Source organism: Eleutherodactylus coqui, chromosome 4, assembly GCF_035609145.1.
Source record: "Eleutherodactylus coqui strain aEleCoq1 chromosome 4, aEleCoq1.hap1, whole genome shotgun sequence".
NCBI classification, from domain to species: domain Eukaryota; kingdom Metazoa; phylum Chordata; class Amphibia; order Anura; family Eleutherodactylidae; genus Eleutherodactylus; species Eleutherodactylus coqui.
Window position 1 is genome coordinate 268,522,227 of NC_089840.1, and position 12,563 is coordinate 268,534,789.

The 12,563-nt window shown below is 44.2% G+C and overlaps 2 protein-coding genes across 2 annotated transcripts in view; both read right to left on the reverse strand.

The window, feature by feature from the left end:
* Positions 1–12,563, reverse strand: part of LOC136626339 (ovostatin-like) — a 206,366-nt gene that overhangs the window by 133,758 nt on the left and 60,045 nt on the right. The gene's annotated exons all lie outside the window — the stretch shown is intronic.
* The window catches only part of LOC136624981 (alpha-2-macroglobulin-like), a 68,463-nt gene that overhangs the window by 33,539 nt on the left and 22,361 nt on the right, over positions 1–12,563 (reverse strand). The window contains exons 5-9 of the mRNA XM_066598907.1: positions 9,884–10,004; positions 6,765–6,996; positions 6,335–6,461; positions 3,569–3,687; positions 2,147–2,198 (exon numbers count right to left, since the gene is read on the reverse strand). Of these exons, the coding sequence (XP_066455004.1) occupies positions 2,147–2,198; positions 3,569–3,687; positions 6,335–6,461; positions 6,765–6,996; positions 9,884–10,004 (651 nt within the window). The remainder of the gene's footprint in view (positions 1–2,146; positions 2,199–3,568; positions 3,688–6,334; positions 6,462–6,764; positions 6,997–9,883; positions 10,005–12,563) is intronic.

Consider the following 12,563-nt stretch of genomic DNA (forward strand, 5'->3'; position numbering starts at 1 on the left):
TTCAATAGTCAGGATGATGAGGGGGTAGTCTTTCTAGTATCAGACTACCCCATGTTAGGCAACTTGAATCACATGACACACGCACACACACTGAATTCATTCTTGCTACTCTGCCCCTTCTCCAGCAGCAGCTGAAGACAAAGGAGAAGTTGGTACCCAGACCACATGGCAAGAGGGCAAAAGACCAGTCTGCACATGGCATTACACAGATGTTGGGACGGGGGAAGGGGAGGAGGTTCTATATAGCTTAACCTATAACAATGAGTATATACAATGTATGTCATACCTTATACGCCCATAAAGGGCAGGTATTGTGTCTTTAGATAAAAGGAGTTTCATGAGGCTACAAAATACCCCAAACCTTTCCAGAACAGTTGGCATCCCTGGGTGGACGAGTGGGCTATGATCACTGGCAGGCCAAATACGAGAGAGATCGGAGAACGGACAGACTTGATCTCGGTGGGCCCTATCTACAAAACACGGTAAGATGGCTTTGAGTTGTCTACCTGTCCCTAGTTCAACTGCTGGCGGTCAACAAAGACAGGTGATTTAGTTTTGCCTACTCCAAAGATCCACCGTGCAACCTGTCGATAAGGGGTATTTTGTATGCTGTAATTGTTGTCTTGAGACGGTAACTGAGGGAACACTAAGAACCAAGAGACAATTTAGGGGTTAAATTGAAATAGATGGACTTCTGTGTATTGTAGAGCATGTTATGTTCTTATGCACGTTGAGAGAAAGCGTCAGAGGTGTACTCAAGTCTACAATAGAGCACGTTACGTTCTAATACACTTGGAGGGCGATGCCGGGTAAATATGAAATAGCCATACTCACTTGCATAATGCCGATATAACCGTCAGTTTTTGTGTATAGTCAAATGTCATATCCGAACTGTGTTCAGAGTTTGCTTTTGGGGATTACTAATAGAGGGTGGGTTGTTGCAAAGATAGGTGAGTATCATACATAATAAATGGGAGAGAGCTCTTGAGACTTCAGACTGAACTGGTCTCTGTGAATTCTTTTTATGTGCACATAAATCACAGTTTGCAATCAGGAGGCTACAAAATACCTGAAACCCTGCTGGAGAAATTTTGATCCGGAATACTTTTTTTTCCTCAATATTTTCAGTCCTTGATTTACTTTTTACCATGTAATCTCTTGATCGCTTTTATAATACATTGCAATACCTCTGTATTGCAATGCATTTTGCCTGTCAGTATAGGCAGTCTAGTAAGCCCCATAAATGCCTAATAGGCTTCTGTAATGGCAGACCTACAAGACACTATAATGTAATAGTATGTCTTGGGGTATTAAAAGGGAATGTATCACTTATATATTTTCTAACTACAATATGAGCTGAGTATTCTCTTGATTATGTGTTTTGCTTGGTAGGAAGCATGGCTTGCTAGCAGTGGTTGCCATATACTGATACCTTTCCCTGTCCTAACTGATGTCACCAAGTCTAGTATGAGTACCACACATGTAAAAAAAAAAAACATTAGAAAAAAACATTATTTTCCTTCCTCATAGTTTACTTCCTTAGGGGAATCCCTAAGAAAGGAAAATCATTTTTTTTCTGAACCACACAGATTTTTTTTTGAACCTGTGCAGTACCTGGACTTAACTTGGTGGCATTACCTAGTCTATGGAAAGGTGGAAGCATATGACAGCCATGGTCAGCCAGAGCTTAACACAATGTCTCCTAAGCAAAATTCCCAATCAGGAGAATGCTCAGTTCAAAGTTACACAGAATTGGAAGGTTGTGACAGCACTTGAAACAGTCGCAAATTCGGATGCATGGACCAATCAGCCATCAGTCAAGCTGCTATCTTTGTTTTATAGCCTTTAAAGGGGTTGTCCCATTTCTTGTTGTTTTCAGACAGTTCCGTACCTATTGAAGTAAATGGGACTCGTTCTGCAGTACCAACCCGGGCCACTGTGCAATGTATGGAGCTGTCTGAAAATAGCTGGAAGTGGAACAACCCCTTTAATTTCATAGTGTGTTTTTCTGATATTTGGATTAGCGTGGACTGGTAAGTACGTAAAATTATAGTAGCATGAGTAATTTGAGGTGAAGGCTGGATTGGCATGGGTATTTTTGTACATATTTCATATGTAAACATGCTTTTGAGATTTATTTTCTTACCTTGGTTGCAGACAAGGTTGCTAGATGTCACTTCTTTCTTTATTCCCTCAGCCTAAAAATGAGGAGAATAACACGTTTGTGCCAATTGTATTTCTGTCTGTACTGAAAGAAGATCTGTTTTTATTTTCCAATGATGGGGGAAATGTAATAAGCCAATCTCCAATGCCGGGCTTACAACAATGTCCTCCGGCACCAAATGCACTTAATACTTGAGGAGGCGCAGGCCTTTCACTGTATTCAGCGCATCCTGTCACCTCCATGCGCCTTCAGAGAAATGTTCACCAGGTCTATCTGGCATACATTTCTGGTATTAGTTATGCCATTAGTTACGCCACCCAAAATAGTGACAAATGTTGGCGCAAATACCCACTTGTGCAAATATTTGCAACTTTTTTATGCCAGAAACAAAGCCTTTTGTAAATGTGCCCCACGCTGTTTTTATCTATTCTTTACGTGATTATGAAGACAGCATCTTCCTTGAGCTGCCACAACAGCAGTACTAGAGATTTGCTTCACAGTAGGCATCAAGTCACTAAAATAACCTTCAAAATAATCTATAGCCGTCTATGGGAGAGAATTGTGAGCATGCTCTGTGACATTGTAGGCCAATGGCAGGCTCACTGGATGGGCCAGGGTACTCAAGACTGGTTGCCACTGAAATACCATGGTGGTTTGGCACATTCAGACACTGGGCAGCTTTGATGAAACCATACCAGTCATGGCTGATTTCTCAAGGGGCTAGCGTTACATTAAATAAGTAATGCTACATGTTGCCCATACAGTTCTTTACTGAAGACAAATGAAGAACAGTTGGACACTGATATTGACCAACTGGCCTCTCATCATCTTCCACTGCTTTGTTCAGCACACTCCACAAGATCACTAAACCCAACTTGGCTCTTTCCGCAACACTCACACTACCATGCTTGGTATGTCATCACACTGTGCGTGGGGACCCAAACTTTTATCACATAGCATATATAAACCACATCTCTCATTTACATACCCTCACCTGCCCAGAATGCTTTTGCAGACCATCACAAATATGCTTTCTTTGACCTGGATGGGTCCTTTAAGGTTCAGCTCCCGGCCACTCTAAATGTGTCAAGTGGAAAATCCCCATTACTCGTTCTCAATGGGTGATATCAGACTTGATCAAAAGTGTGACATAACTCATTGAGAGCGATCAGTGAGGACCACCCACTTGACAAATTGAGAGCCCCCAGAGTCAGACATAAGAAAAGCCTGCCTAGGCGAAGGGACTTGAGTATGGAGGAAGAAAATGTGAATAAAGTAAGCAGGGCCACAGCTGTGGAGCCATACCTCCCGCCCTGCTGATCTTATTCTATGAACACTCCTCTTTAAGTGATCTTGTTGCCATTAAATCTTAAAACAAAAAATGAAACAGTTTGAATAGTTCACCTCAACGATAACGGTTTGTATCACAGTATCTTTGCGGGGTGGTTGGGAAGGATCATTGGGTCCATTACATTTTTCACCAATGTAAGTCGTCTGAGCTGACACGGTAAAAGTGATGACCCCTAATCGAAGAAAACAAAAGAGGTAAAGTGGATGCAGTATGGAAGGAATATGATACAAAAAAAGGTTTTCGCAAACATCTTGGTGTGTCTCCTGCTTATCCACAGTGCACTGCGCAATTTGCAATACTTAAAAGGGTTGTGCCAAAACGGCATGCCCTCTTCATATGACCTATTAGAGCATATGAACGTCATAGAGCAGAATCCTCGACTCCGGACGCCCTCTGTGTCCCAGAAAGATGAGAGTATGCATATTGGTGCGCTCCTGAATGCCACATTATAGCGGAACGAATGTTGGTTTTTCTACACATGAATCGGTATATTTTACTGTACTTTTTGCTTGTGAAAAATAATACCCGCCGACGCTCTCAGCCGTTGGAATGGCTAATTAGTTTAATGAGTTTAAGATGTGTTTTTTTTCTGGCGCAATTGCACAATGTTTCATGCACTTCTAGGCGTATTGTGGGCTTCACATGGGTGAATTTATGTGCAATATGCAATGAATAGAACCCATTGATTTCAACTTTTCACATGAATTCCGCCTCTAAACCGTGTCATAATTTGTATTCTTTAGCCACGGTTTTTGGCACGGTCCCACATGTGGATTTAAAGGGGTTGTCTCGAGGAAGCAGTGAATTTTTTTTTTTGCCCAGTCCCCCTAATTAAGCATACATTACTAAGCCCCCCTGTAAATGACTTTTCTAGCTGGTTTGTAATTACCGTTCCAGCGTTTCAGCAACTTATAAAAGTTTCCCCAAGATGGCCGCCGGCTTTTTTCCCGTCGCTTGCTGTAGCCCGACGTGCGCGCTCCCGAGACGCTGCCAGCTGTGTCTCCATGACAACACGACGCCCCGCAGCCGCCGACCGGACCCCTGGAGTGAACACGGCCGACCAGTCACCCACCGCCAGGCAGCAGGTAACAGGCGCAGCCCCCGGCCCCCCCACGCTAGACCCGGCTCCCCAGCGCTACCGCCCCGGCTCCCCAGCGCTACCGCCCCGGCTCCCCAGCACTACCGCCCCGGCTCCCCAGCGCTACCACCCCGGCTCCCCAGCGCTACCGCCCCGGCTCCCCAGCGCTAGACCCTGACAGACGAAGGCCCCCTCAGCCCAGCGCTAGGCCCCGGAGCCCAGCGCTAGGCCCCGGAGCCCAGGTGAAGGCCCCGGAGCCCAGCGCTAGGCTCCGGAGCCCAGCGCTGGGCTCCGGAACCTAGCGCTGGGCTCCGGAACCTAGCGCTGGGCTCCGGGGCCTACCGCTGTGGCCCGGGACCTTCACCTGTTAGTGAAGATCACCCCCCGACCCATCACTTACCTGGGCGGCTTCTCGGGACAGCTGGGCGGCTGGGCTTCTCCGCTGGGCAGCTCCAGTTTCTGCACCTTCCTCTAACAGAGGATGGTACAGAATGGCCGCTCCAGCGCGCTCCCGAGCAGTGACAGCTCATCTGCGCATGCGCAGAAGAGCTGTAGCGGGGAGCACACTGAAGCGGCTCGTGCTGAAAGGAGAAGACTGGACTGCGCAAGCGCGTCTAAAAAAGCAAGCTGCCAGCGAATTTAGACGGAACCATGGAGACGAGGACGCCAGCAACGGAGCAGGTAAGTGGAATAACTTCTGTATGGCTCATATTTAATGCACGATGTATATTACAAAGTGCATTAATATGGCCATACAGAAGTGTATACCCCCACTTGCTTTCGCGAGACCTCCCCTTTAATCCTATCAATGGGAAAATTCCATGTGTGGAATTCCAAAGCAGAAACGAGTATTTCGGTGCCAATAAGTGACATGACTAAATTAGCGTGGGGATTGGTGCCAAAAAACGTGGCAGGAAGCTGCGAATTTTGACACAGTTTTCAGAGGCGGAACTCACACAAAAATATTCTTCATCAAATTCTACCGTGTGAACATACTTTAGTTGCAAAATTGCTTTTGTGCTTTATTTTAGTTGCACCGCTGTTATAAAAACGGGTTGCAGACGTCTACATACCCTTTATTTGCTACTCATGCAGAAGGTGCATCTGACTGATCTATTTAGAATTAACTGGCCATTTGAATTCAATTCCTCTAGAGCAAAGCCTACACAACCATAGGAAATGATTGACAGCTCCATTCCTGATATTATGTGCTATTTAATCAAAGCAGTTTTCCAGGACTTAGATATCGATGAGTTATCAATATCAGATCATTGCAGGTCTATCGCTCTGGCCCTTGATGATTGGATGATTGAAGCCCAACAGCCTTTTCTCTGTCCTGTGATGTCACATTCATCAGTCACATGACCAAAGAGCAGCTCAGTCCCATTCAAGAAAATGCATGCACCCTGCTATATAATGCACGGTGCTGTGCCTGGTATGTAGTAAAGTTTCCGTGTTGCTCATCCACTTCAGACAGCTAATAGGCAAGGTTTCCAAGTGGTGTACCCTCACCTATATGATATTGATGACCTACCCCGAGGACAGGTCATCAATATCAGATTGCTGGGGGTGGGACGGGGGTGCCGCTTGGAACCCTCCACCTATCCTGAGGATAGCTCTTCAATATTTTAATCCTTGAAAACCCCTTTAAAAAGACTGGGATACCCAGCTAACGCATTCATCCTAAGCAGATACAGCTGAGGTTCCATTGAGGTAAGTCAAAAGCATGAAGAGCTCCTACCTAAGGATTTTGCATTTATGTTCCAGACATAGGAGGCTCTATTTCCTGAGCAGATGCAGACATCTTGTTTTCCTCCTCCTTGGAGCGTAGCTGTGTAACTGTTAGATGGTGCTAAAGTTACAAAGACCTGTATGAAGAACATGAAATATTACAAGTAATGTAGAGTAGGGCTGGAGGGGGACTACTTCCCTAAGATGAGAGAGAAGTATGTGGTTGGTGGACCTTCAACCACTTCTAGAAATGTGAACACAAAAATCTTAAAAGTTCCTATTGCAGTACTAACAATCCCAACTAAGGTTCAACAGCTATAGAACTTGTCCAAAACTAGTCCACTTTTTATCCTCAATTTGATCTAATTATATAAAAAGTTTTGGAACGACTATTGAAAGAGAGTAACGACCCACTAAGTGTGACTCTGGCATTCTACTACCTTGACACATCGGTTCAGATAGTTGGACACAAAGGCGTTCAGAACAAGCGTTTCTCCTCGAACGAAGGAATAAGGTAGAGACATCTCTATGAAGAACGGGAGGAACGTGGTGAACTCTGACGGACTGCTGGTCATCCCAAACCCGTCCTTATTAGACGTGCAGATCATGGAGCCTGTCCACTCAGTGATGGTATCCGGAACCTTCTGTGTTATTTTGCCATTGCCAAGAGAACTGAAGAACATACAGAAAGAAAGGTATTGACTTGGTGAAAGTTGTGTGAACAGAGACTGAGATATATCATGAAATTTAGATACATTCAGTAACAGATCAATGTGACAGCTGAAGTCAACACTATTGTCCAATGCGATGCGTGAACTTAGAAGGGTCTTTAACCCCTTAATGATGCGGCCCCTTTTTTTTTCCATTTTCATTTTTTCCACCCCCCCTTCAAAAAAATCGTAACTCCTTTATTTATCCATCGACATCACTGGATGAGGGCTTGTTTTTTTTTGCGGGACGAGTTGTATTTTTAAATGGTGCCATTTACTGTACCATATAATGTACTGAAAAACTTTTTAAAAATTCTAAATGAAGTAAAATGAAAAAAAGCAACATTCCACCATATTTCAGTGCGTCTTGTTTCTACAGCACACAAACTGCAACAAAAACGACATGATAACTTTATTCTATGGGTCAGTACGATTGCTACGATACCAAACTTGTATAGTTTTTTTTTTTTTTATACTACTCTTTTTTTTTCAAAGACATTTAATTTTTTTTTAAGATTTTCTGCACGCAATAACTTTTTTATTTTTCTGTCGACGTAGTTGTGCAAGGGCTCATTTTTTTGTGGGATGTCCTGTAGTTTATGATAGTACCAATTCGGAATCCATACGACTTTTTGATTGCTTTTTATTGCATTTTTTTCTGGGAGACAAACGTAACTGAAAAAGTGCATTTCTGTCGTTCTTTATTTTTTTTACGGACAACGTTCACCATGCGGGAAAAATAATGCATTACCTTGATAGATTGAACTTTTATGAACGTGGTGATACCAAATATGTATTTTTCCTTAATGATGGGGGATTTAAATTCCGTTGTCAGAACTGACAGCGGCATGTAAAGGGTTAATAGCCACGATCGGCCGCACGGCCGATTGCAGCTATTGCCCGTGGGTGTCAGCTGTAATAAACAGCTGACGCCCGTGCTGTATGAAGAGAGATTGCCCCGCGACCTCTCTTCATACATACCCTGACGCTGCAGGACGTACACTTACGTCCATGGTCGTTAAGGGGTTAAAATATGTTCTTAGCATGTTAAATTGGTTTTCTGGGACTGGTATATTAATAGCCTATCCTTAGGATAGACCCTCAATATCTGATCTGTGGGGGTCTGACTCCCAGCACTCCTCCGGCTCACCTGACTGAAGGGGCTACAGCACATATCAGTTTAGTCCCCTTCAATTTAACGGGGGTGAGCAGCCCAACAAAGTGTATGGTGCTATGACAGGAGCTCATGGCACCCTCATTCAGCTGATCAGAAGGGCAGCAGGAGTTGGTGGTCTATCATTAACTCAATTAATTGTTTCCACTAAGAATTTGGTTAACTGGTTGGTTGAATAACTAAGGGGGCAACTACTTTTTCACATAGGGCTAGGTAAGACAGAACCGCATATAGTCATTACTTGGGCAGTGCCAGCCTTAGGTTAGACAGCACCTTGTGCAGAATTTTTTTTGTGCCACCCCCATTCTCCCCCATCATAAGGCCTTGGTCAGACAAGCGTTTTGGGTTTTTTTGCACACCTATGTGTGCAAAAATGCGCTGCATGGATGTGCGGAATGCGTGTGACTGAAGCTCCGTGCTACTGAAGCAGCTGTGCTTGAAGAAGAGCAGCTGCTCCATGAAGGTCCCCTCATCACTGAACACTGTGACAGCACTGTTACAGTGTTCAATGATGAGGGGACTGCAGCGGGGATGAAAGAATCCCCTGTCACAGCTGTGGTAAAGGATGGCGATGTTCACCCATTGCTTTCAATGGGGCCGGCGGTGCTGCCACCCCATTGAAAGAAAATGGGATGCAGGCAACCCCTGCAGTGATTTTCAGGGAAGGGCTTGAAATATAAGCCCTTCCCTAAAAAGAAGCCCTAGCTGAATGAAAAAAAAATAAAAAAATTAATACATCACCTAGCAACACTGGCAGGGCTCCGGCACTTCTGCTCTCTGGCTCCCCAGCAGTGTTCTTCAGCATTTTCTTCTGGCCGGGTATTTAAAAATCCCCACCTCCTGGAAGTGCTACTTCTGATTGGCTGAGTACTGTGACCAATCAAAGGCAGCGTGCAGCCATTCATTGAATTCAATGAGTGACAGCGCTGCCTCTGATTGGCTGAGCACTGTGACCAATCAGAAGCAGCGCTCAGCTGTCATTCAATGGGCCAAAGATAGAACATGCATCACTGTCAAAGCGTTTTGATGCTTGTGTGAACAGCCCTATTGAAATGAACGGGAGCGTTGTACGACGTTCAGCGCAGCGCTGAAAAGGCAGCGCTAAACGCTGTACAAAAACACCTGTGTGAGGGAAGCCTAAGGCCGGCCATGTACTTGACGTACATTTGTTACATTTGAATGTTTCATATCATCAAACCACTTGTAAAATTAGACAGACATGCAAAAATATAAGAAATTGGGAAGGGAGCAAATATTTTGTCACAGCACTGTATAGGGGATCTCCCACTCAGGACCCCTTTATATGAGCCAGAATAGTTTCTTTGGTGGACCCGTAGGATCTGTGTATCATTTGGTTTTCACTTATTTTAAAGTCAGGCATGTAATGTTGCATTTTCAGCCAGCTGTAGCTTCACCCAGAGACAACAGCTAATCACTGATGGTTGGAGAGGCAAATCGCCTTACCGATTCTTGTCTATGCAGGGAATTTGGAGCTCTGTATCAGAGAAACAGAGTTCTTACCTCTATACTTTTTAACTATGGGATCCTTTGGGCTGTATGTCTATAGGATGGCATATATTGCAACCTTATGTTAAGAGTTCACATCAGGAAATTAAACATACAATATACCTATGAGGGAAGACTCAAAGTGCAGTGGAGAGCCATTTGTACTTACTCGGCAGGTACCATTGTCCACACCCAGGTTTCTGTAAAGTTTCTTCTAACTGTTTCAATAGTGCCAGTTTTACTCGCTGAGAAAGTTCCCTCATTCACCAAAGCTAGTGTCGTCATAGGAACTAAAAAAATAAGGAAAAAAACATATTCAATACATGAAAAGATAATTCTGTGGTAGACGAGTTTTAACGCAAGGTCTCGGTGCATCGTGGACCTGATTTCTGAGGTCATTTCAGATGATATATTTTTGCTCATATTGGTTATGCATTGTGTATGTTCCATACTTTATTCTGTATGAGGAGTCATTAGATAAGTCCAGGTTCTGCCGTTAGTTAGATTTTGAAAATATTAGGAGATATCAGAAGATATGAAGGAACTCTTTCTACATCAGATGGCCAAGCTTTCAAAAAGCAGGATATAGGGATCATGGGAGAATTTACCCATCCAGACATTTGTTGGGAATCTCTCTCGGGTAAAAGTAATGGATCCAACAAATTCTTATCCGCTCTTGCTGACAACTTTATCTTCCAAAAGGTCTAAGAGAAAACAAGGGGACCTGCTATCTTGGACCTAATTCTTACCAACAGGGAGGAAATGGTTGAGGAAGTAAGGGTGGCTGGGTACTCGGGAGGCAGTGATCATGATATCCTTGAATTTTGGATAATAATGGGAGGAAGAACAGAGAAAACTCAGACCTCAGGGTTGGATTTCAGAAAGGCAGATTTTAATAAACTCAGAAAGAGGGTAGGAAGAATCCAATGGCTGGATGTTCTTAAGGACAGAAGGTTGGGAAATATTGCGAAATGAGATTCTCAAAGCACAATTGTTAACAATCCCTTAAAGAAGGAAGAATGGGAAGCATTTAAAGAGACCAGGATGGATGAACACAGAACTTGCACACATGTTAAAAATGAAGAAAAATATGTTTATCAAATGAAAAGAGGGGGGGAATATCTAAAGAGGAATATAATGTGGTCTGCAGAAACTGTAGAGCAAGTGTCAGAAAAACTAAAGCTAATAATGAATTGAGGCCTGCAACAGAGGCCAACAGCAATAAAAAAGGATTATGGGGTATATCAAAAGCAAAAGAAAAGTCAAAGATGCTATTGGATGCTTACAAGATGAAAATGGTGAATTGGTTAGGAATAGAGATTAGCGAACACACTCGTCTAAGCTTGATGCTCGCCTGAGTATTAGGGTACTCGAGACGAGCACCAATTCCATTTCCTTCCCTGCATGTTTAGCGCAATTGTTTAGCCAATAGACATGCAGGGAAGGCATTACCACTTCCTCCTGTGACATGCCAGCTCTATTCCCCCCCCCCCTTCCTGCAGTGACTGGCTGGCGAGATCAAGTGACCGCCGAGTACTTAAAGCGGTCCTGCCCGCGGCTCGCCTCAGACACACACTGGCAGAGATTAGGGAAAGTGCTGCTGACGAGGTAGGGAAAGTGGTAGTGTAGGATCATGTCCTCAAGAACCCCAACGGTCCTTCTTAGGGCCACATCTGACCATGTGCATTACTGTTGTGGCTGGCTGGGAGCAGTTTTGCACTATTTTTATTTCCACCTCGGGCTGTGCAGGCCATTACGGCTATAGCGTTCTAAGTCTGCAGTCTATAATACAGAGTATAGGGAAAGTGCTGCTGAGATAGGGAAAGTGGTAGTGTAGGATCCTGTCTACAAGAACCCCAACGGTCCTTATTAGGGCTACCTCTGGCCGTCTGCATTTTACTGGGTGTCTGCTGGGAGTTGTAGTGCTTCAGTATTACACAGCTAGGCCTGTTTGCAGCCTTCCGTATAATTTTTTTCTGGCTGGAGGTTGCGTTACAATACCGCTCTCAGCGGGAAAGTGTACGCAAATAATTCCATAATTATTTACACCGTTCTGTGTCTGCAGCGAATTAGACGCACAGCGTACGGTCACCACAGCCACTTCTACAGGGAAAGGGATATACACAGTGTACAGCCTGTATTCATTTTGAAAAAAACCCCAAAAAGCTCCTTTGCTGGGCTGCCTCTGACCGTCTGCATTTCACTGGGTGTCTGCTGGGAGTTGTAGTTCTTCAGTATTGCACAGCTAGGCCTGCTTGCAGCCTTCCATATAATTTTTTTCTGGCTGGAGTTTGCGTTACAATACCGCTCTCAGCATGAAAGTGAACGCAAATAATTCCATAATTATTTACACCATTCTGTGTCTGCAGCGAATTAGACGCACAGTGTACGGCCACCACAGCCACTTCTTCAGGGAAAGTGATATACACAGTATACAGCCTGTATCCTTTGTCGAAAAAAAACAAACGCTTCTTCGTTGGCCTACATCTGACCTTGTGCATTTTACTGGGTGGCTGCTGGGAATTGTAGTGCTTCAGCATTACGCAGCTAGGCCTGTTTGCAGCCTTCTGTAATTTTATTTTTCTGGCTGGAGTTTGCGTTACAATACCACTCTCAGCGTGAAAGTGTACGCAAATAATTCCATAATTATTTATACTGTTCTCTGTCTGCAGTGAATTAGACAGCGGTCTCACCGCTAAACAGTACTGTAATTTTACTGGGGCCACTGCAAATAATTCAGCTCAGCCGCTGTGCAGAGTGTCTCACAATACCATTTACGTTGGTGGGGTTGAGATATCTGCAGTTACCAGCACTATCCACAGGGTTTACAGTCTTCTCCCACTCCACAC